General features: G+C 43.3%; 1 protein-coding gene across 3 annotated transcripts in view; it reads left to right on the forward strand.

Annotated features, from left to right (window-relative positions):
- Window positions 1-200: 200 nt before the first annotated feature.
- LOC139584329 (cytoskeleton-associated protein 5-like) overlaps window positions 201-25,054 on the forward strand; it is a 38,565-nt gene continuing 13,711 nt past the window's right edge. For 2 of the 3 annotated variants that reach the window (XM_071416029.1, XM_071416031.1), the window contains exons 1-28: window positions 201-353; window positions 1,758-1,854; window positions 2,410-2,603; window positions 3,308-3,514; window positions 3,657-3,828; window positions 4,088-4,220; window positions 4,688-4,788; window positions 4,936-5,049; window positions 5,171-5,275; window positions 5,382-5,471; window positions 5,896-6,060; window positions 6,313-6,441; window positions 9,625-9,789; window positions 10,218-10,310; window positions 10,549-10,659; window positions 11,130-11,222; window positions 11,442-11,627; window positions 12,560-12,654; window positions 12,828-13,011; window positions 16,412-16,554; window positions 16,753-16,927; window positions 17,091-17,204; window positions 17,421-17,549; window positions 17,761-17,955; window positions 20,812-20,944; window positions 23,175-23,275; window positions 24,265-24,387; window positions 24,872-25,024. In XM_071416029.1, the coding sequence (XP_071272130.1) occupies window positions 1,798-1,854; window positions 2,410-2,603; window positions 3,308-3,514; window positions 3,657-3,828; window positions 4,088-4,220; window positions 4,688-4,788; window positions 4,936-5,049; window positions 5,171-5,275; window positions 5,382-5,471; window positions 5,896-6,060; window positions 6,313-6,441; window positions 9,625-9,789; window positions 10,218-10,310; window positions 10,549-10,659; window positions 11,130-11,222; window positions 11,442-11,627; window positions 12,560-12,654; window positions 12,828-13,011; window positions 16,412-16,554; window positions 16,753-16,927; window positions 17,091-17,204; window positions 17,421-17,549; window positions 17,761-17,955; window positions 20,812-20,944; window positions 23,175-23,275; window positions 24,265-24,387; window positions 24,872-25,024 (3,660 nt within the window). In that variant the 5' untranslated portion in view covers window positions 201-353; window positions 1,758-1,797. The other variant, XM_071416030.1, reaches the window with a different exon arrangement.

Here is a 25,054-nt window from a genome sequence, read left to right on the forward strand (position 1 = left end):
GCACTGGGGATGAAATAGAATAAACCATGATCATGCTGTCTGTCTGTACCTTTACAGTTTCAGGGCTCACATTATGTTAATGCCTATGCCTTGTGCTATATGCAGATATGCAATTTGCTCTATGAGCAGGAATTGGCATCAGAATACTTGTGATTGAATGTTGCCATGTTTAAATGTTTAACTGGCAATGACGTAGGGTGACTGCTTGAGGCGGTGCCCCTCTCTGTGGAGCTCCCTCTGACTCTCCGCCCTTGGAGGCGTTCAAATCTCACAGAGAGTAATGATCAAATATCGTCTCTATCTATATAACGTTAGCTAGCTAACGTCATTTTGCCTACCAGAAAGACCCCCAGGTAACCAAAAGGCCTTTATTCATTGTTTTGCGTGTTAGCTATTACATACTGAAAGGCTAGCCCGCGTTTTCCATCAGACTTCGACATTATTGTTCTGCGATTTCTGGGCCCTGTGGTGCGCGGATGGATTAGCTTTGTGGCAGACAATAGTGAGTCTTATTGTGTGCATATGCCAGCTTAATACAATGTCATCATGCCTTATATTTTACTTCACGTTATACTGGTTGGTGAGAAAGTATCGTTGTAAATAGTCAAAATGGTTGGTTGTGTTTTGGGCGTGTTGACAGGCGCATCTAGCTAAGTTGCTAGCTACTGTTGCTAACCATTATTAGCTAGCTTCTGTTGATGTTGTCAGCTGACGTTTGCAAGAACAGTCTTAGCTTAGCATCGTTAGTTAGCTAACTATCTGTGCATTGATGCTGAACTGTGCTCCTTGATTCTAAGTAGGTATATATATATCTCTCTCGTTATTTGTTACCGAACATAGCTAGACTACATGCGGGCGAGGTTCTGTCAGTAATGTTTATCATTAGCCTAACGTTAGTTAACCTATTGAGATTGTGTTGAAGATGGAGCCTTTTCCAAGCCTTTTTCCATCATGCCATGCATGTGTTTATTGTATTATCATTGAACACACTATGTTTGGCATTACTTTGCTTACTAGTTAAATCGATGTTTGCTAGTGTCGCAGACTCGCAGTTAACTAATGTAGCTAACTTAGCTGGTTAGTTAGTGTAGTTAAGCCATCTAACCTTACCCAGCCAAAATATTTAACTCGCCCCAGCCAGCCAGTCTGCCATATCATAGCTTGCCAGACGCTGTTGCCATGTTTTTTGGCAAATCTTTACATATCGCTCAGCTATTTGCAAATAGAACCATATAGGTTATGTTTGCAAGTAACTAATTTGGCTAGCTAACGTTAGTTAGATAACTAGATGACTAACATATTGTTGATGAAATATGCACTTCATGTGTTAAAGCTGTTTACCCCAAACTGCATAGATCAATATGAAATCTGACAAGGCAGCCTCTCCTGAGAATGCATTAGGGGAGAATCGCATGGTTTGTCCTTTCAAATAGAGTTGTAGCACAGCCATTTTAACCACAACTAGCGGGGTATTGTAATGGCTACGTTTTGTCTTTAGATCTCTACTCAGACATTGTATTAGGCAAGCTAATGGTTCTACTGAATTATGTCTGCACTTTGTACACAAGTGCTATTGGTGTAGGCCAGAGTATCATACTGATGCTTTCATGAATACATTGCATGATGTTTTCTAATTTCACATTGGTATGATAACTATGGAAATGACTGCACTATTGACATACCAGCACTCATTCCAACTTAAAATAGATGTCACATAAAACATGGTGACTCACTTTGTTTTCATATTTCCATGACAGTTGAATTTGTAAGGCCTAAGGCAAACACACAGAGGTCATCATGGGTGACGACAGTGAGTGGATGAAGTTGCCCATCGACCAGAAGTGTGAACACAAGGTGATTACCCCTTACACACACTATAAAACAAGCCTGACTCTCCTCAGTGTTGAATCCTTGCTGGATGCGTTTCAGCAGCTGTGGTTTTGTTTCATAAAATGTTATCCAATAGCACACTCAGTATTCTCATTGTAAGATCATTTATAGAGCAGCTTTTATTGAACATGTTTTTTCCCACATAACATCTAATTTAGACTGGATTTCCAGCAGCATAGAGCTAGACTGGAGAAGGCTTATTGGCTTCTTCCAAAAGGATAACTTAAAACCCAGTAACGCTTATGATTTAGAGTTTCGAATCCCTCTTCAGAGTTTCTCTCAAATGATCGAAACCCCTTACTGACTGCTTCAATCACAATGTTTTATATGCTAGGCCAATCAACAGCCCAATATAACATCCAAAGAAGGCCCATTTTAAATTACTTTCTCTACTCTGGCATTCCAACTAGAATCTGGATCACATCACCCTATCCCTTAGTTATAAACTCGAAATGACCTTGACTCCCTCTCCTCACAATGCTCACTATTCTCCTGCTTCATCCCAACCACCCAACCAAGGTATGGAAGGCCAGACTAAATGGCTATGAAGAAGCCCTGAAGCTCTTCCAGCGTATAGAGGATGAGAAGAGCCCAGAATGGGGCAAATACCTGGGCCTGCTTAAGAAGTTTGTGACAGACTCAAATGCTGTGGCCCAGCTCAAGGGCCTCGAGGCAGCACTTGCTTACGTTGAGAATGCTCATTTGGCTGGCAAGTAAGTATTAAACCTACATCTGTCATCTGACTACTAGACTGTACTGTGTAAGAATAAGTATTACCTAGCTTATTCTCAGTCTTCAGGCTACTTGAATATTTCCTGATATAAACACTGTTTAAATAATTAATGAATAGGCCTAATTTATAGCCTGGGTGTACAGGTTAGGTGATTTCATAGAATTATAATACATGACTCATCGTAATTCTATGGGTGAATATAACAACAGTCTCCCAGTGAAAGCTTTCTGTTTGTGTTATAAGTACTGCTCTCTGTGTGAGTATGGGCTTGTTGTGGAAAGCTCCAGTAAGATGCAACACAGTCAGGAGAAATGTGATGCCTGTCTGATATTTATTTATGGCGTGAGTCAGTCTGACATCATAGCCGTCTATTGTGTGCAGCCTATTGGGCAAGGATTACACTATTGAATGACTGGTAGATACTGAGTTTAGCTAAAAGGTGGTATTTCCAGATGACCTCTTACACCTCCTGGACAGCTTCTGGTTATGAACAACATGGTATTATATTGTACAAAAACAAGCACTTGCATTCTACAATGGTAACTAATGTCAAATATTGTTTCCACAAACCCTTGTTATATGATGTACACTCCACAGTATGTATTCCACATTTTACAGAATTTTAACGGCTTGTATTTGAATGGTTGGCTAAGTATTCTTCTCTGTATTGTGCTTGTGTTCCAGAACATCAGGAGAGGTGGTGTCTGGAGTGGTCAGTAAAGTGTTTAACCAGCCTAAAGCCAGGGCCAAAGAGCTGGGCTCTGACATCTGCCTCATGTACATAGAGATCGAGAGGGCTGAGGTGGTTCAGGACGAGCTCATCAAAGGCCTCGATAACAAAAACCCTAAGATTGTTGTCACCTGTATTGAAACTTTAAGGAAGGCACTTAGGTGAGTTGTTCAATTTTTTAGTTTTCCTAGAGATTTCTCCAACCAATTAATTATATATTTTTTCTTTTTTTACCATCGCTATTTTCATTACATACATAGGCCTAAATTCTGAAATGTAACATGATTTTTATTTTATTTCCAGTGAATTTGGCTCCAAGATTATTACCCTGAAGCCAGTGGTGAAAGTTTTGCCCAAACAGTTTGAGTCGAGAGAAAAGGCAGTCCGAGATGAGGCCAAACTACTCTCAGTAGAGATCTATAAATGGATCCGGGATGCTCTGCGACCTCCTCTCCAGGGTATCAACTCTGTTCAGGTGTGATGACACTTCTGAACACTTTCATACACATCCCATCTCCTCTCTGCCTTCTCAAAACGCATAGGAGAAGAAGTTCTGAGGGGAGGGACGTTGGACCTTCTCCAATAATAGGATTATAGCATGGAATTGTGGAAAGACAAATTGAGATGCAGCTAGAGTTTCCGTATGGTCATGTGCAGTATGGGTCTCCCTAAATGCCGGAACAACCGATGAATGGGATGTCTAACAGTTGGGTATCTTACTCTTTCTTCCACAGTTGAAAGAGCTGGAAGAGGAGTGGGTGAAGCTGCCAACAACGGCCCCTAAACAGAGTCGCTTCCTCCGCTCCCAGCAGGCCCTCAAGGCCAGGTTTGAACAGCAGCAAGCGGCTGGAGGAGACGAGGCAGACGGTAGGCTTTCTCATAAATAGTTTTGATGTTCACATTTAAGCCTTTTACACACCCCCACACCCCCCTTTTTCTAGCCTGGGTGGCGGTGTGTTTGTGCTATCTTGCCCACTCCTTATGGAAATGTTGGCTAGATGGCACAATCAGATCTGTGACTAGGCTGCTTTTTACCCCCTGCAGCTTAATTCCATTTGTGGAACAATTGATCTTCATCGATGGCGTTTGAGGGTGAATTTGTGCAATGCTTTATATCTTTGTGAAAGTGAACTTTAAATGCCCAGGTGTTGTTGAAAGACAAGAAGATTGACGTATGATGGAAACTGGTCTTGAGAAAGGCCTTTGTGCTGAAGCGTCAACATCAAACCGTCTCCAATATATCCCCTCGTCTTTTTTTCTTCTTCACTACTCTTACTAATGAGATGGGTCTAGGACTACAATATCAGATGGTCTCAGTCTGTAAACTCTTTCAGGAGATGACGATGATGAACCTGCACCTCAAGTTGATCCTTATGAGCTGCTGGAACCAGTGGAGATCCTCTCAAAACTACCTAAAGACTTCTATGACAAAATTGTAAGTTTGGGCCCCTGTGTTTTAGGAAAGGCCCTATTGGATCTTTGGATGTGATGTAATGCTGAATCTGTCTAAATTATTTTATATGATTAGTTTCACTGCAATTTTGTTTCTTGTAACAACTATCTGATTTTTATCTGACCATAGGAGGCCAAAAAATGGCAGGAGAGGAAAGAGGCCTTAGAAGCATTGGAGACCTTGGCTAAAAACCCTAAATTGGAGAACGGTGACTATGGGGACTTAGTCAGAGCACTAAAAAAGGTACAGTAACATGCATATCAGCTTAATGGAGATGCCAGGGATCCTGGGAAATGGAATGTGTCTCAAGGAAGTAGGTCGGTCGACAATGAAAAATCTACTGAACAACTCTCTTGTTTTCCAGGTTATTGGGAAAGATGCAAATGTTATGTTGGTGACCTTGGCAGCCAAGTGTTTGGCTGGACTAGCTGCTGGGCTCCGGAAGAAGTTTGGAACATATGCAGGACATGTAAGTTAACTAGCTAGCTATCCTCATGGCAGAGGGAACATCTCTTTATACATCTTGATTTCTGACCAAAAATAAGTACTTATATATTATGCGCAATGTTTTCAAGGTGGTGCCAACGATTTTAGAAAAGTTTAAAGAGAAGAAACCTCAAGTGGTCCAGGCCTTGCAAGAGGCTATTGATGCAGTCTTCCTTACTGTGAGTATGCTGTTTCATCCAGTGTAGATGCGTATAGATTGCATTTGGATTATTGTTACAGTGATATTTGTGTTGTTCATTCGATTAGTTCCTCAATTTCTTGATTAACCCGGAAGCCACCTGCACCAATGTGTCGGAGGAAACACCGTACAACTGGCGACCGTGTCAGTGCATGCTCCCGGCCCGCCACATGAGTCTCTAGAGCGCAATGGGGACATCCCTGCCAGCCAAACCCTTCCCTAACCCGGACGATGCTGGGCCAATTATACGCAGCCTCATGGGTCTCCCGGTCGCTGCCGGCTGCGACACTGCCCAGGATCGAACCAAATCTGTAGTGACTCCGCTAGCACTGCCTTAGACTGCTGCGCCACTCGGGAGGCCCTCAATGTCTTGTTTTTGACATAATGCTATCCATGTTTTTCAGACAACTCTCCAGAATATCAGTGAGGATGTATTGGGGGTGATGGACAATAAGAACCCTTCCATCAAACAACAGGCCTCTCTGTTCCTGGCCAGAAGCTTCCGCAACTGTACCCAAGCCACATTGCCAAAGAGCATGCTCAAAGCTTTCTGCCCTGCATTTCTCAAGGTATCTGAACATTTCCTATTTCTAAGCAGGCAAATTCAGGGCTGGTTTCGCAGAAACAGATTAAGTGTTGTCCTGGACTAAAAAGCATGCTTAGTCAAGACTCTAACATTGTAAATGCTTTTTAGTCTAGGACTAGGCTTTATCTGTGTCTGGGAAAATGGCCCTCTGTTCAAATTATGCTCTGTCCTCAAATTTGTGATTGAGTGTGTGGAGTAATGCTCCTACTCCTGATCTCTTGATTAACCCTCTCAGCAAGTGAATGATTCGGCCCCAGAGGTGAGAGATGCTGCGTATGAAGCTTTGGGTACAGCCATGAAGGTGGTGGGTGAGAAGGCTGTCAACCCATTCCTGACTGATCTGGATAAACTCAAGCTTGACAAGGTGAGGCTAGGGGTGTTGCGATGACCGTATTACCGCCACACCGGCGGTCACGAGTCATGAAGGCAGTCAAATTCCACGTCACCGTTTAGTCACGGTAATGATGATTCTCCAAGTTCTTATGCTGCTGATGGTCATTAGTAGCCAACCAAACTTGCTAACTGCCTGGTACTCAGCACTCTATTGTCCCTCTAATCACTCTGACATCAATGCAAATGTGTTCGAAAATCTAATCTAACACTTCATGAGAGCCCATGAGCTCATGTTGTGCAACATTTCTATAGGCTATGCAATTGTGCGAGAAAACAGAGTGATGGCCTCTATTAAAAAGAGGAGGATCCCATCAGCTTTCTATAGGCTTGCCCTACTATATTTATTTCTCAACGTTCCTAATATTAAGCACATTGCTTATCTTTACAACAGGAGTATAGCCTACCTGGCTGGCATGAAAATGAACCACAGGAAAAGTGTCCTCCATTCACTATTTAAGTGCATAGATGACATGATTTTTTCCCGCTACCTCTGTTTGGAGACTGGTTCATTGTCATGCACCTGTCTAAATCCAAACTTCACACATATATGTTGATGGATTCTGGGTGCTAAACACCTAAACTTGGGATAAGGTTAATTATCATGTATCCTATTGAAATATTGAGTGCTATGGTTTAGAGGGTCTACACCAGAAGTTCATTGTTATCTGTAGGAGGAAGGTATATAGTGTGTGCAACTAAGCTTGGAATGTACTGAGTGCAGGGAAAGCGATCACATGTGGCAGGCATTGATAAGGGGGGAGAGCCATGGATTACTGATGAAGGGGGTCTAGGTCAGGTCACGTTAAGGGAGAAATAAAAGTTTATGGCCCGTATCACTTAGTGTCCTGCCTTGCAGTAAAGATACAATGTTTGTACAGATGTGTAGGAGGAGACTCCGCCTAGGAGGAAGGGTTAAATATCAGTGCTTTTGTGAAAAGGTTTTTGTGTAATGCAGCTGTATTGATCCTCTGGGAAGAATAAACTTGGTTAAGCTTTCATAGTGTCACTGAAATTAGAACCTGACAAGATTAAATCAAGGATAGTCTGATGGGTGACAGTATTAGCCTATCACTTGTGAATGATATATTATCACTTGGGAATGATGCCCAGCATAAGAAACAAGGCCTTTTTTTGCGTGACTTTTTCGAATCAGTCGCACACCTCATGTAGCTTAGTCCATAGTCCTTTAGTTGTGATACAAACCTTCCTGCTGTGTGCGCATTGCTGCGCTTATAATGTGAATAAATAGCTTAATAGTTTATTAACATATTTTAAGCTAAATGTTCTGATCTGTTGCGTCAGCCACAATTCGTAAAAAAAAAAAAAGACTATGACTATGTTTGGAATATTTATTTCTCACACAGAATAGAATAGGTGAACTTTTGTACTATGGGGGATAGTAGATTGACATAGGCTAGTGCTTTTGCTGTTCCTTTAGGCCTACTCATCTTGTTGGCTGACGAAAAGTAAATATGGACCGTTCTTCCAATATGCATCTCGGAATTGGATAAGGACGCACGCAGTTGCATTCCTGATGTCTGTCTTCACTTGTAGCCAATGAGTAACACCTGATCACGTGATGGAGAACCATGTGAGTGAGAGGTGCTTTAGAGCGCGCAGCACTCTGGGAGAAGGGCACAATGCAGCACTCTGGGAGAAGGGCACAATGCAGCACTCTGGGAGAAGGGCACAATGCAGCACTCTGGGAGAAGAGCACAATGCAGCACTCTGGGAGAAGGGCATAATGCAGCACTCTGGGAGAAGGGCACAATGCAGCACTCTGGGAGAAGGGCACAATGCAGCACTCTGGGAGAAGGGCACAATGCAGCACTCTGGGAGAAGGGCATAATGCAGCACTCTGGGAGAAGGGCACAATGCAGCACTCTGGGAGAAGGGCACAATGCAGCACTCTGGGAGAAGGGCACAATGCAGCACTCTGGGAGAAGGGCACAATGCAGCACTCTGGGAGAAGGGCACAATGCAGCACTCTGGGAGAAGGGCACAATGCAGCACTCTGGGAGAAGGGCACAATGCAGCACTCTGGGAGAAGGGCACAATGCAGCACTCTGGGAGAAGGGCACAATGCAGCACTCTGGGAGAAGGGCACAATGCAGCACTCTGGGAGAAGGGCACAATGCAGCACTCTGGGCCAAGGGCACAACAGCCACTGGCCGCAAAAGGCATCAAGTTTTTTTAGGGTGCGTTATGGCCACACAAAGGGATGCCGTTGGGAAATTCGAGGCGTTATCAAGTGCTTGTCAAATTGTGAATAAGAGACGGATGAAGTGCGACTTTTCAAGTCATCATTAGTCGCATCATGCAGCCTTACAATGTATTAAATCAAAACATATAGCCCAACGTTTGTAGAACTAAAGTTAAATTACTAACTCTAAATTAAGCATATAGAAGTACATATTTTTTTTGTAAACCGCTCAACACACACTGCGCACTCCCTCAAATCATTTGGAGAAAATATCCTTTCTATTTTATTCAGCTTTGTTCAATTGTATTCTTCAAACTATAAAATAATGCCACGGAATTCTAAGCAAATCTTGTCTGCTAAATGAACTAGTGTAGCCACAGCCATTTGTCATAGCCATATCGGACCTAACATGAGCACAACTCAAAGTATGCTGTTCTTCTGAAATAGACTACATTTTCTTCATATCATGTTTCTTTAGACCTAAAATAAATAATGGATTAGTGATGGTGTAGGCTATATTAAATGGATTTAAAATGTAGATGTTCCAAAGGTCTGCATCAGTGGCTTGTATGGAAGCCAGGAGATGCTAAATGTGTTTATGTCAATTACCGTGAGACCGACAGTTATTTGCTTGACAATCACCGGCTGACAATTTCGTGACCGCCACAGCCCTAGGCAAGTCCATATAAAAGATTTATCAGTCTATTGTTTTCTATATATATAATACGGATACTGATAAGGAATATATATATTATTATTGTTATCTTGTGTTGCTTATCCTGTGAAAAACTAGTTTACCCCTTCAGACTAGTTGAGGCCAATGTAGATGAGTTCTTTATTGGATAAGGGTTATATTATGAGTGAGTGAGTGAGGTTGTACCCTTTTGAAGTTTAGCCGTTAAAGAGTTGACAACAAATGAAATGACCTGACTTCCATCTCTAAATGAACAGATTAAAGAAAGTGCTGATAAAGTGGAACTGCTGGGAAAGAAAGGAGGTGGAGGAGCGGAGAAGAAGGCACCTGCTGCAAAGGTTGCACCGCCTGCAAAGGTTGCACCGCCTGCTGAGAATCCAGCTAGATCCTCTGGACCACCCAAGAAGGCCTCAGCAGCTAAGGTGTGATTGGGTGATTGATTATACAATTATAATGCATATAAAGCCACTCCGGCCTGAGACAACATTACAAAGTGAATCCCAGGCTAACAGTTTTGTTTACCAGGCTCACTACACTGCCACTAATGAGACACAGGAACCATAGTAGTAATAATAATTGATTGCATCTATATAGCGCCTTTCCACCTACAGTAGGTGCTCAAAGCGCTTTGCATAGTAAAGTGGGGAAAGTCACTACCTCCACCACCAATGTGTGGCAACCAGTTGGGTGATGCACAGCAACCATTTTGTGCCGGGAACACTCACCATACATCAGCTATCATGGTGGAGAGGTGAGGAGTGATGAATGCCAATTGGGGATTCGGGCAATGATTAGGTGGCCAACTACTATTAAAAAGTTATATTTTTTGTGTTTTTCATTATTTTTTAAGTCTGGTGGACCTCCTAAGAAAGGGAAATCTGCTCTGGGTGCCAAAGGAAAGAAAGTTACTGAAACAAAGGAATTCATAGAGACAGAAATATCGGTAAGTTGGCTCATAATGTTTCACGGTTGTTTCGCAGATTGTAATGTGCAGCCATTTCACCGTAGGAATACTCAGTTTTGTTTTGATTCTTTAGTGATCTGTTTCAACATGAGTGAAGCAGTCGTCTCTATGATTGGCTCTGGCCCTCTGACCCCGGTTCCTCTCTAGGTTTCTTCTTTCTAGGGAGTTTTTACTCTTTTCATTAACTTGAGTGCGTTCTTCTGTCTGTGTCCTCTAGATTGAGGTATGTGAGGAGAAGTCGGCCGCGGTGCTCCCTACCTCCTGCATGCAGCTGCTGGACTCTGCTAACTGGAAGGAGAGACTGGCCAGCATGGAGGAGTTTCAGAAGGTAACTAGTTTTGACCTTGTATAGTTTGACTTCGTTTTTGCTCATAAAGTGCATTCAGAAAGTATTCAGACCTCTTCCCCTTTTCCACATTTTGTTACGTTTCAGCCTTATTCTAAAATGGATTAAATAGTTTTGGCTTTGTCATTATGGGGTATTGTGTGTAGATTGGGGGAACGATTTGGTTCATTTTAGAATAAGGCTGTAATGTAACAAAATGTGGATAAAGCCATACTTTCCAAGTGCGCTGTACCTCATAATAAGATACATTTGTGTTCTATTTAATTTGGTGCTTTTGCTCATGTCATGAACATGCTCCATACAACATAATGGTATTGTCATCTGAATTCCAATGTATTTTTAGCATCTACAACTGGCATATAAACATGTGTAAATAGGTTAGAGACATATTTTAAGTGTCGGCGTCATGTACTGTTATCTTATGCTATGTTCTTTCATGTGATTGTCATCAGGCTGTGGAGCAGATGGACAAGAATGAGATGCCGTGCCAGGCTCTGGTCAGGATGCTGGCCAAGAAACCAGGCTGGAAAGAGACTAACTTCCAGGTACAGTATACACACTTTAAACACTTACCGATAAAATGGAAGTATCACCAACAAGTATATATTTTAGTGGACAGTCTCTTTTTTTGGTATTGGACCTTGTTTTTGTCCAGCTCCTGTCATTATTTTGGATACGTGTAGAAAGAAAAACGTATTCACTAGATGGATCCACCCACATGGCTCTGTCTTCATAACTGACTTTTGGCTCTTGGGTTTGTTCAGGTGATGCAGATGAAGCTCCACATTGTGGGTCTGATAGCCCAGAAGGGCTCCTTCTCCAAGACGTCTGCCTTCGTGGTGCTGGACGGCTTGGTTGATAAAATAGGAGATGTGAAGTGTGGGGGTAAAGCTAAGGAGGGCCTGACTGCTACTGCCGAGGCCTGCTCCCTCCCCTGGACTGCTGAACAGGTCTGTTGTCACTATTTGTTTATGACACTGCTGTTCTGGTAGTCTGTTTTTGAATGAAAAGAACAAGACTAAGAAATATGAGAACACAAGTAGGATATATATCACAGCGGTCCCAGGACTGGTTTGTAGATTAGTATGTCATATGTCTGTTCTACAATATATATATTCCCAAATATTACATTTTTCTGTTACAATGTGTGCACTGAACTGACATGCAGGATTGTTGATGACGCTCCGATGTTCTGATCAATGTCATTAAATAGTCTATAATGGACATCACAGCGGCGCTCAACTCAGACAGCAGTGTGTAGCCTACTGTAGTTGCTGGCAAAGTCATTCACAGCCGATACTTTAGAACTTTCCAGTGCTACTATCTTTGCCATGTAACGGTGTTAATGAAACTAAATCAGAGACCACGTTTCCCCTCTTATGGCTCTCGCGACTTGAACCTTGAGAGGAATATTTACCTTGCATAGAACACACTGCAACTAGCAGACTAGGTCATAGGTCAACTATGGGGCTCATGTACATGTACAAAATTATAATTTTTCCCTAAAAGCATGATGATGGTCATGACTTTCTTACATGAAAGGGAGTTTAACTTGGCCCCAACCAATCAAACTGAGATCCTCTTAAGTTTCAGTCATGGGCCTTATTTCTTTTTTTCAACCGGTCCCTGGTCTGTAATGGTTTGACTGGGATAGGGTCCAAGGCAGACAACGTGAAAGAGGGTTACTGGTTTATAGATATGATTCCACTTTCTCTAAGAACGTCGCCTGATGGTCCTAAGGGAACATTCTCTGTGGGACCTTTGTTTAGTTCCCTGTACGTTCCCAGGATATCACTGAGGACCATGTCAGGACCTTTTTAGGACGTTCCCAGGACTTTCATGGACATCGCATAGTTTTTCACTAATGTGCTTCATCCCTCAGGTGGTCTCCATGGTTTTTGCACAGAAGAATCCAAAAAATCAAGCTGAAACCCTCAACTGGTTGTCTAATGCCATGAAGGAATTTGGATTTACTGGGTTAGTCTTACTTTCCATTATTGGAAGTGTATTCATCTACCAATAACAGTATCAAAGCCTTTACTGTCCTATGATTTTAGATATTTTAATTCACCAAATCATTGTGGTAACACAAGTCTGCAGGTAAAATGCTTTGTGTTATAAACATTTCTGATGATGTGTATCCCCTGCAGCATCAATGTGAAGGGTTTCATCAACAATGTCAAGACGGCGTTGGGAGCGACCAACCCTGCGGTGAGGACCGCAGCCATCACCCTCCTAGGAGTCATGTACCTGTACATGGGAGCTCCTCTACGCATGTTCTTCGAGGATGAGAAACCTGCCCTGCTGAAACAGATAGACGATGAGTTTGAAAAGGTAGGAAAAACGTGTGAGCAGCATGTTGAGTGAAGTAAACAATATAGTATTTGATGTATGTCTTTTTTCCCTTCTTCCTAATGACTGGCCTCTCTTTGAAATTGGTAGCTAGAGGTTTATTTAAACTTTGATCTGTTCGGTCTACATAAGATGAATCTCTTGTGAACAGACTATTTAAACATTCTGGTACCGTCGATCTGTCATCAGGCTTTAGGCTGCATGAGATAAAGATCAGAATTAGTTCAGTGTTTGGGTTTTCTTCACAGGTTATTTCGACGAATCGGGTTTGGGCGAATGCAGTGGTCCAACTGGGGGTGGGGATATCCAGCCTGAATAAATACAGCCGGTATTATCAGCGGGGTGGGGCTGTTTTCTTTTGCAAGGGTGGAGACTAGTGATGTTAATCGGTTAGCTGCCGAAAATACATGCCTAATGGTCTATAGGTTATTTTCATAATTTTGTGGAATTAAATTTGTGCGTATGTATTTTTGTTTGTCGTCATGCATTTAATTTATCACAGCATACACACCCTAGTTTGAGGAGCTGAATAGCCTACCACCTGTCAGTCAGCACGAGAGTAGCTCCTTAAAAAGCCTGTAGGTTACTGGAGTGAAACCTGTTTTTATAAGCCCAGTCATTGGCAACAAATGACAATTCTAAATGCATTTGCGTGTTAACTTTGGTGGCCACTATATCAAAAATTTTGCATTTCTTTTTTGGGTGAAGTGCAATCCCATTTGCCTTTAGGGTGCATAGGCTATAGTCTGCTTACTGTTGACTATCAGCACATCACCTACTTTTCAATGCGAGCTGGAGGCAGAGTAGTGTAATGCGAGCTGGAGGCAGGGTAGTGTAATGCGAGCTGGAGGCAGGGTAGTGTAATGCGAGCTGGAGGCAGGGTAGTGTAATGCGAGCTGGAGGCAGGGTAGTGTAATGCGAGCTGGAGGCAGGGTAGTGTAATGCGAGCTGGAGGCAGGGTAGTGTAATGCGAGCTGGAGGCAGGGTAGTGTAATGCGAGCTGGAGGCAGGGTAGTGTAATGCGAGCTGGAGGCAGGGTAGTGTAATGCGAGCTGGAGGCAGGGTAGTGTAATGCGAGCTGGAGGCAGGGTAGTGTAATGCGAGCTGGAGGCAGGGTAGTGTAATGCGAGCTGGAGGCAGGGTAGTGTAATGCGAGCTGGAGGCAGGGTAGTGTAATGCGAGCTGGAGGCAGGGTAGTGTAATGCGAGCTGGAGGCAGGGTAGTGTAATGCGAGCTGGAGGCAGGGTAGTGTAATGCGAGCTGGAGGCAGGGTAGGGTAATGCGAGCTGGAGGCAGGGTAGGGTAATGCGAGCTGGAGGCAGGGTAGGGTAATGCGAGCTGGAGGCAGGGTAGGGTAATGCGAGCTGGAGGCAGGGTAGGGTAATGCGACCTGGAGGCAGGGTAGGGTAGGGTAATGCGACCTGGAGGCAGGGTAGGGTAGGGTAATGCGACCTGGAGGCAGGGTAGGGTAGGGTAATGCGACCTGGAGGCAGGGTAGGGTAGGGTAATGCGAGCTGGACGTCTTACTTTGAAGTAAAGTAGCCTTGTGAAAATCCATCCATAGAAGCGTTCAGGCAGTTATTTTCTAAAGTCTTCCTTATGCCATTAAAACCTCTTTGGGCTAAGTGGGATGCTAGCGCCCCACCTCGACAACATCCAGTGAAATTGCAGAGTGCGAAATTCAAAATACAAAAATCGTAATATTAAACATTCATGAAAATACAAGTGTCTTACATCGTTTAAAAGCTTAACTCCTTGTTAATCCAACCGCTTTGTCAGATTTCAAAAAGGCTTTTTGATTAAAAGAAAATCAGAAATAGCGATAAAATAAATCAATTACCTTTGAAGATCTTCCTCTGTTTGCAATCCCAAGGGTCCCAGCTACACAACAAATGGTCGTTTTGTTCGATGAAGTCCTTCTTTATATCCCAAAAAAGTCAGTTTAGTTGGCGCGTTTGATTGTGTTCCACTCGTTCAACATGCAGACAAAGGAATCCCAAAAGTTACCAGTAAACTTCGTCCAAACAAGTCAAACAATGTTTCTAATCAATCCTCAGGTACCCTAATATGTAAATAAATGATCAAATTTAAGACGGAATGTAGTATGTTCAATACTGGTGATAAATAACGAAGTGCGCACCCTCATCCACGCGCGCCACAAGACTACAGTCCAAATGAGAGCCACCTTGAAAAATTACAACTACTAACTAATTATTCAAAGAACAAGCCTGAAACCCTTTCTAAAGACTGTTGACATCTAGTGGAAGCCGTATGAACTGCAATCTGGGAGGAATTCCTTTGAATATCCCATAGATAAGCATTGGAATGGCCAGTGACCTCAAAAACAAAGAATCCGGGTTTTCGCCCGCCATATCAGTTCTGTTATACTCACTGACATTATTTTAACAGTTTTAGAAACTTCAGAGTTTTCTATCTAATGCTACCAATTATATTCATATCCTAGCTTCTGGGCCTGAGTAACAGGCAGTTTACTTTGGGCACGTCAGTCATCCGAACTTACGAATACTGCCCCCTAGCCATAAGAAGTTTTTAACCAGCATTTCTCTCCTGTTCTATTGGATTTCATATTCACTTACTTTTGTTGTCCAGAAGCCATAGGCACTATCCTAGTCATATTAGCAACCCATTCTAGTAGTTGCTATTAGATTCCCCCTTTTTCTACGTTTCTAACGGAGATTTCCGTATCTGTCACATGAAACTGCTCTCCGTTAGGTGTGTAATTTGGAACTGTGTTTTCCGTGAAAGAACTGTTTTCCGTGAATTCTATTTATTAGCTGCTTCATGACAGCAGTTGCTTGTTCAATAATAGGCTATAGCTTTTTTGACTGTAAGACGATAGACTTGCTATTCATGAAAAATATCCAGTCCTTGTATGCATGCAAAGTGTCAGGGAGCAAGAAGCGACGCGAGAGGTTTCACTCTTGCCAAAATAGGCCCAATGCGATTTCTATGGGCTTATTTTGGGCATAAGCTTATCACCTGCCTTCCCGCCTTGCCATTGTTAGGGTGGAAACATAAACATCTTGTCATTATATGCAGATCTCTGATACTATTTTCTGTTGGTCACGTCATTTTACTTCTTTTTAAAAAATGTAACCGTTTGTTGAGGGTCAGTTAGTCAGCAGCAAAATTGACTGAAATTTGCATCCCTAGTGGAGACTTCGCAAGACTAGATATCTACATTTCTAACACCACCACCCCCCCAAACCTAATTGAGGATCGGACCAAATAACGCAATATTTTCTTTATGGTTTAACTGAGATTAACATAAGATTGATGTCAGGAAGGCATATAAGATATGTTTATATGCACAGGTAAATATTTTTCAATGTGACTGAGATTGCTGCTTTTGCCTCTTCAGATGCAAGGCCAGTCTCCTCCGGCTGCGTTCAGAGGAACCAAGAAAGGAGGAGCAGAGGAGGACGGTGAGGAGGCAGACGAACAAGAGGAGGATGGAGGAGGAGCAGCTGACATCATGGATCTGCTACCTAGAACTGACATCAGGTTTGAATTCACACACTACCTCACCGCTCCTTCTCAGCACTGTTCCATATTTTCACCAAGTATGGTGGTCCTGCTTGGATTGGTTTGGCTCATCTGGCTCAGTGTGAAAAGTCCTATACTACTTGGACTATTTTGGTTTTGATGTTAAATGGTTTAGTTATTTCACCTTATGAATCTATGTTCTTCATCTCCTGTCAGTGATAAGATCACACAAGACATGGTGGATAAGATGGCTGATAAGAACTGGAAAATCCGTAAGGAAGGTCTGGATGAGGTGGCAGCGGTCATCTCTGAGGCCAAGTTCATCCAGCCCAGTATAGGAGAGCTGCCAATGGCACTGAAGGGCCGACTCAACGACTCCAACAAGATCCTGGTAAGAAATGGACTCTGCTCTGACAGATACCATGACATTAAAAAAATCAACGTTTTAAGTGATCTGTTTTTCTCCAGGATATTGGAGTATCAGTGCAAACATCATTTATAGATGTCCTGCCATATTGTAGATATTTCTGACAGTGAATTATGTCTCTCCCCAGTGCCAGCAAACCCTGACTATTCTTCAACAAATAGCCGTAGCGATGGGCCCAGCTCTGAAACAACATGTTAAGAGCCTGGGCATGCCCATCATCACTGTACTGGGAGACAGTAAGGTAAACACTATCCTACTCTAAAATACCTACACAAAGGCATAGGTAGGCATTAGGATTAATGTGAGAGAGAGTATTATATAGTGCATACATATTACAAGCATAACAATCTCATACCATTGATAGACTAGCGTAGAGTTGTCAGAATCACTTGTCACTCTCTGTATTGGATTGAGTGAATAATGGCGTTGGCGCTCTGTGTCCCCTCCTCCCCTGTAGACCAATGTGCGTGGTGCTGCCATGACAACCCTGCAGGCCTGGGTAGAACAGACCGGCATGAAGGACTGGCTGGAGGGAGAGGACCTTTCTGAAGAGCTCAAGAGGGAGAACCCTTTCCTCAGGCAGGAGGTACAAACACAGCCCTTCAGGTCATCTCTTAGAATCTCTGTTAAAGCCTACCTCTTGTAGCTGGCAGTAATGTGTACTGACAATGTGGTTAGATGGCTGTGTCATGGGTATTGTGTGGATTCACTGGGGGCATTTGGACTGTTAAAAAAAGGGGAAACATAATACCTCCAACCATGTTTGAGAAAGACCCATGTAACCCCCCTCTCCCTAGGTGCTGGGCTGGCTGGCAGAGAAGCTCCCCACTATGCGTACGGTGCCCTCTGACCTGATGCTGTGTGTGCCCTACCTGTTCATTTGTCTGGAGGACCGCAACGGAGACGTGAGGAAGAAGGCCCAGGACGCCCTGCCCACCTTCATGATGCACTTGGGCTATGAGAAGATGTTGAAGGCCACTGGCAAACTGAAGGTACATTATGCCATGGAGGAGATGACTTAGACGCACTAACTCAAGGTGTGTTATGGATGGAAGAGATGACTAGGACAGGCTATATTAAAGATAACTTGGCTAAAATATATCTACCAGAGATGGGTGAGGGGCAAGTTCATTGGATAGCTTTTGAAAACATTTGAATGACTAACTCATAGAGGAAAACCGAGCTGAATTCAGTCTGGATTCCTAGTGGAAAACAGAGATGATTTCAGTCTGGATTTTGAGGCTAGAGTACATTGTCTTAGGTCAGATGGTGCAGTGGTTTATGGCAACACTCGCGTTAGAATGACGCCATCTGTGTGAACACAATGGGCTGGGGTATTGTTATTGTGTAGTGACTCGGAAGACAGTGGGCTGGGGTATTGTTATTGTGTAGTGACTTGGAAGACAGTGGGCTGGGGTATTGTTATTGTGTAGTGACTCGGAAGACAGTGGGCTGGGGTATTGTTATTGTGTAGTGACTCGGAAGACAGTGGGCTGGGGTATTGTTATTGGGTAGTGACTTGGAAGACAGTGGGCTGGAGTATTGTTATTGTGTAGTGACTTGGAAGACAGTGGGCTGGGGTATTGTTATTGGGTAGTGACTTGGAAGACAGTGGGCTGGGGTATTGTTATTGTGTAGTGACTTGGAAGACAGTGGGCTGGAGTATTGTTATTGGGTAGTGACTTGGAAGACAGTGGGCTGGGGTATTGTTATTGTGTAGTGACTCGGAAGACAGTGGGCTGGGGTATTGTTATTGTGTAGTGACTCGGAAGACAGTGGGCTGGAGTATTGTTATTGGGTAGTGACTCGGAAGACAGTGGGCTGGGGTATTGTTATTGGGTAGTGACTCGGAAGACAGTGGGCTGGAGTATTGTTATTGGGTAGTGACTTGGAAGACAGTGGGCTGGGGTATTGTTATTGGGTAGTGACTTGGAAGACAGTGGGCTGGAGTATTGTTATTGGGTAGTGACTCGGAAGACAGTGGGCTGGGGTATTGTTATTGGGTAGTGACTCGGAAGACAGTGGGCTGGGGTATTGTTATTGGGTAGTGACTCGGAAGACAGTGGGCTGGAGTATTGTTATTGGGTAGTGACTTGGAAGACAGTGGGCTGGGGTATTGTTATTGTGTAGTGACTCGGAAGACAGTGGGCTGGGGTATTGTTATTGGGTAGTGACTTGGAAGACAGTGGGCTGGGGTATTGTTATTGTGTAGTGACTCGGAAGACAGTGGGCTGGGGTATTGTTATTGTGTAGTGACTTGGAAGACAGTGGGCTGGGGTATTGTTATTGTGTAGTGACTTGGAAGACAGTGGGCTGGGGTATTGTTATTGTGTAGTGACTTGGAAGACAGTGGGCTGGGGTATTGTTATTGGGTAGTGACTCGGAAGACAGTGGGCTGGGGTATTGTTATTGGGTAGTGACTCGGAAGACAGTGGGCTGGGGTATTGTTATTGGGTAGTGACTCGGAAGACAGTGGGCTGGGGTATTGTTATTGGGTAGTGACTCGGAAGACAGTGGGCTGGGGTATTGTTATTGTGTAGTGACTTGGAAGACAGTGGGCTGGGGTATTGTTATTGTGTAGTGACTTGGAAGACAGTGGGCTGGGGTATTGTTATTGGGTAGTGACTCGGAAGACAGTGGGCTGGGGTATTGTTATTGGGTAGTGACTCGGAAGACAGTGGGCTGGGGTATTGTTATTGGGTAGTGACTTGGAAGACAGTGGGCTGGGGTATTGTTATTGTGTAGTGACTCGGAAGACAGTGGGCTGGGGTATTGTTATTGGGTAGTGACTTGGAAGACAGTGGGCTGGAGTATTGGTATTGGGTAGTGACTCGGAAGACAGTGGGCTGGGGTATTGTTATTGTGTAGTGACTCGGAAGACAGTGGGCTGGGGTATTGTTATTGTGTAGTGACTCGGAAGACAGTGGGCTGGGGTATTGTTATTGGGTAGTGACTCGGAAGACAGTGGGCTGGGGTATTGTTATTGTGTAGTGACTCGGAAGACAGTGGGCTGGGGTATTGTTATTGGGTAGTGACTCGGAAGACAGTGGGCTGGGGTATTGTTATTGGGTAGTGACTCGGAAGACAGTGGGCTGGGGTATTGTTATTGGGTAGTGACTCGGAAGACAGTGGGCTGGGGTATTGTTATTGGGTAGTGACTCGGAAGACAGTGGGCTGGGGTATTGTTATTGGGTAGTGACTCGGAAGACAGTGGGCTGGGGTATTGTTATTGGGTAGTGACTCGGAAGACAGTGGGCTGGGGTATTGTTATTGTGTAGTGACTCGGAAGACAGTGGGCTGGGGTATTGTTATTGGGTAGTGACTCGGAAGACAGTGGGCTGGGGTATTGTTATTGGGTAGTGACTCGGAAGACAGTGGGCTGGGGTATTGTTATTGGGTAGTGACTCGGAAGACAGTGGGCTGGGGTATTGTTATTGGGTAGTGACTCGGAAGACAGTGGGCTGGGGTATTGTTATTGTGTAGTGACTCGGAAGACAGTGGGCTGGGGTATTGTTATTGGGTAGTGACTCGGAAGACAGTGGGCTGGGGTATTGTTATTGTGTAGTGACTTGGAAGACAGTGGGCTGGAGTATTGTTATTGGGTAGTGACTTGGAAGACAGTGGGCTGGGGTATTGTTATTGGGTAGTGACTCGGAAGACAGTGGGCTGGGGTATTGTTATTGGGTAGTGACTCGGAAGACAGTGGGCTGGGGTATTGTTATTGTGTAGTGACTCGGAAGACAGTGGGCTGGGGTATTGTTATTGTGTAGTGACTCGGAAGACAGTGGGCTGGGGTATTGTTGTTCTGTCATCTGACTCTGTGTGTCCATGTCTTCCTCTCCCTGCAGCCGGCCTCCAAGGAGCCAGTGTCTGCCCTGCTGGAGAAGGCCCGGGCAGTGATGCCAGCCAAGCCTGCTCCACCACCTGGCAAAGCTGGCGCAGCCAAGTCTAGCAGCGGCGGCGCCCCCGCTGCAAAGTCAGGTTGGCTTGCCTCTCCGTTACTGTCTGAATGATGAATGAGTGTTCATCCCCAATTGCACCCTATTAAGTGCACTACTTTTGACCAGGTTCCATAGAGCTCTGATCAAAAGTAGTGCATTATGTAGGGAATAGGGTGCTATTTGGGACACTATCTACCACCAGTACATTCCTTATCATGTGCTACATCAACTAAGATCCCCTCCTGGCTGAAGTTACTATCTTTACAATGTTCTAATCTTGAGCAATAATCCAATCAAATGGTATTTGTAACATGCATGTTGACTTTACCGTGAAATGCTTACTTACGAGCCCTTTCCCAACAATGCAGAATTAAAAAGTAAGGAAATAAACATTTTTGGCAAAGAAGAAGGAAAAAAGGAAATAGTCACGCAATAAAATAGTAAGGCTATATACAAGGAGTACTGAGTCAATGTGCAGGGTTACGAGGTAATTAAGGGAACATGTAGGTAGGGGTAAAAGTGACTAGGCAATCAGGGTAGATAATAAACAAAGTAGCAGTGTGTGTGTGTGTGTGCACTACAGCTCAAAAGTTTGGGGTCACTTAGAAATGTCCTTGTTTTTGAAAGAAAAGCACTTGTTTTTTTTGTCCATATAAAATTGATTAGAAATACACTGGAGACATTGTTAATGTTGTAAATGACTATTGTAGCTGGAATCGGCTGATTGTACGCCTATGTAGATATTCCATAAAAACAGAGGCCCATTATCAGCAACCATCACTCCTGTTTTCCAATGGCACGTTGTGTTAGCTTATCATAGCTTTATAATGATCAAGTTTATCATTATAAAAGGATAATTGATCATTAGAAAACCCTTTTGCGATTATGTTAGCACAGCTGAAAACTGTTATCTGATTAAAAAAGCAATAAATCTGTCTGCCTTTAGACTAGTTGAGTATCTGGAGCATCAGCATTTGTGGGTTTGATTACAGGCTCAAAATGGCCAGAAACAAAGAACTTTCTTCTGAAACTTGTCAGTCTATTCTTGTTCTGAGAAAGGAAGGCTATTCCATGTGAGAAATTGCCAAGAAACTGAATATCTCGTACAACGCTGTGTACTACTCCCTTCATAGAACAGTGCAAACTGTCTATAACCAGAATAGAAAGAGTGGGAGGCCCCGGTGCACAACTGAGTAAGAGTACATTAGAATGTACTCTAATTAGAATGTCTAGTTTGAGAAACAGATGCCTCACAAGTCCTCAACTGGCAGCTTCATTAAATAGTACCCACAAAACACCAGTCTCAATAGTGAAGAGGCGACTCTGTGAGGCTGGCCTTCTAGGCAGAGTTGCAAAGAAAAAGCCATATCTCAGACTGGCCAATAAAAATAAAATATTAAGATGGGCAAAAGAACACAGACACTGGATAGAGGAACTCTGCCTAGAAGGCCAGCATCCCGGAGTCGCCTCTTCACAGTTGAGACTGGTGTTTTGTGGGTACTATTTAATGAAGCTGCCAGTTGAGGACTTGTGAGGCTGTGCTAACATAATTGCAAAAGGGTTTTCTAATGATCAATTACCCTTTTTAAAATGATAAACTTTGATGCTAACACAACGTGCCATTGGACGCAGGAGTGATGGTTGCTGATAATGGGCCTCTGTATGCCTATGTAGATATTCCATTAAAAAAATTACAAATCTGCCGTTTCCAGCTACAATAGTCATTTACAACATTAACAATGTCTACACTGTATTTCTGATCAATTTGATGTTATTTTAATGAACAATTTTTTTTGCTTTTCTTTCAAAAACAAGGACATTTCTAAGTGACCCAAAACTTTTGAACATGTGTGTGGGTAGAGTCCAGTGAGTGTGCATAGAGCCAGTGCCAAAAAAAAGGGGTGGAGGGGCAATGCAAATAGTCTGGGTAGCCATTTGATTAACTTTTCAGCAGACTTGTGGCTTGGGGGTAGAAGCTGTTCAGGAGATTTTTGGTCCCAGACTTGGTGCTCCTGTACCGCTTGCCGTGCTGTGGTAGAGAGGACAGTCTATGACTTGGGTGGCTGTAGTTGTTGACAATTTCTTGGGGCTTTCCTCTGACACCGCCTAGCTCCCTTGGCCTCATAACCTGTCTTGTAAGATGTAGGTTTAGTCTGTTTTATTTATTTATATATATTTTATTTATTTATATATCTATATGTATATATCTATATGTATATATATTAGTGTGGACAGAGAGAACTTCCTGACCACTGTTGTTTTTTATACAGGTCCGTCTAAACCTAAACCTGTCATTGATGACTATGATGATGACGATCCTGAGCCTGAGACTAAGTCTAAGAAAGTGGTCAAGCCTGGAGCAGCCAAAAAGGTATGCATTTATTCAGCTTTTCTTTTGTATTAAGTTTATTTGTCAGGGACCATGTAGTTACATTTGATGCATTGTTCCACATATAGTTGGACTGATAATGTACGTCTCCAGTCCCTGGGAATCTTACTTGCCAATGTCATGAAAATATCATTTCAGTCCCATCTCATTTCAGTCCCATCTCATTTCAGTCCCATCTCATTTCAGTCCCATCTCATTTCAATCCCATCTCATTTCAGTCCCATCTCATTTCAGTCCCATCTCATTTCAGTCCCATCTCATTTCAGTCCCATCTCATTTCAGTCCCATCTCATTTCAGTCCCATCTCATTTCAATCCCATCTCATTTCAATCCCATCTCATTCAGCTCTCGGCACACCAAACTCCTACAGTGTGCCAGCTTTTCTCTCTGTGAAGTTGATATTTAATTTAGCATTTAATAGAACGCCCCCCCAGGAATCTGTTGCGAGCTCATATAAAGATAGTCAGTAGTCCTAAAAGACTTACAAAGGGGAAGCCTAGCAGCCAGCATGTACATGTTCGGATTCAAGCACCTCTGTGTTACTAATGTGTGACTCAGGAATGACTAACTGGGTGGAGCCTTGCGTCGGCTGTTGAGGCTCTGCGCTCTGTCCAAGGCGTTGCACAATATCTAAGAATTTTAAATCTAGCTTTATATTCATCTTTGTAATTTTGGTGAAAAATATGGTTAGTGTGTAGTGCTTTTTCATTTACAGGCTGAAATCACAAAGCTCTTTACATTATGAAGAGGATGGTGTTTTGGTGTTGTCTTAACCTTTTGTCTTTGTCTGACCACGCTATACATGAGTTTTACAGCTTTTATATATAGCTTTACATGTTGTAGTAATGTTTCTGTCTTTTAAACCTCTACCACATATTCTGAGCACAACCCTTTAGCTTTTATCTACCTTTGGATCTTGTAATGATGATATTTCTGTGCCTCCCCATCTCTCTCCCCCGTCCCGTCTTCAGGGTGTGCTTGGGAAGAAGGCCCCGGTCACGAAGGCCAAGGATGAGGAGGACCGGTCTGGTGTCATCTTCATCCTGGTCCCCAATGGCAAGGAGCAGAGGATAAAGGAAGAGAAAGGGCTGAAGGCACGTCACCTTTGACCTTTTCACTTTTGATAAAAGGAGTGTGGGAGATGTCTCTTTGTAATCACTTGAATAAGAGATGTACATCTCAATGTGCCTTCTCTGGTTAAATAAAACATCAAAATAAATTGTGCAGTGAGATGGAAGCTAGAGGTTTCTATAAAGGACAGTCATGTTTCATCTGCTCCCTGACAGTGTTTTCTGGATGCCCAGGATAAGACTGTTAACTGAGCAAGACATTTTAACTCTTTATTTAAGCTTGAAGTCCCACTGAGAGCAAAGTCTCTTTTGCAAGGGAGCCCTGCAAAAGTGTAAAGGAAAATATTGTTTTATTTTATCCTTTTATTTAACCCGGCAAATAATTTAAGAACAAATTCTTATTTACATTGAAAACCTTTCTTGCTGAACAAGAAATAACTTGTCATGTGAATAAGAATGCTGATTTTATAATTCTTGACTAATGATAATCATCTAACTTGTGATGCAGGTGTTGAAGTGGAACTTCCAGACCCCGCGGGATGAGTACGTGGATCAGCTAAAGACTCAGATGTCCAGCTGCTTCGCCAGATGGCTCCAGGACGAGCTCTTCCATGCTTCTGACTTCCAACGCCAGGTCAAGGCTATCGGGGTCATGGGAGAGGTGAGAACCTGTAGGAGACAGTGAAACGCA

Source organism: Salvelinus alpinus, chromosome 9 (assembly GCF_045679555.1).
Source record: "Salvelinus alpinus chromosome 9, SLU_Salpinus.1, whole genome shotgun sequence".
In the NCBI taxonomy this organism is placed as follows: domain Eukaryota; kingdom Metazoa; phylum Chordata; class Actinopteri; order Salmoniformes; family Salmonidae; genus Salvelinus; species Salvelinus alpinus.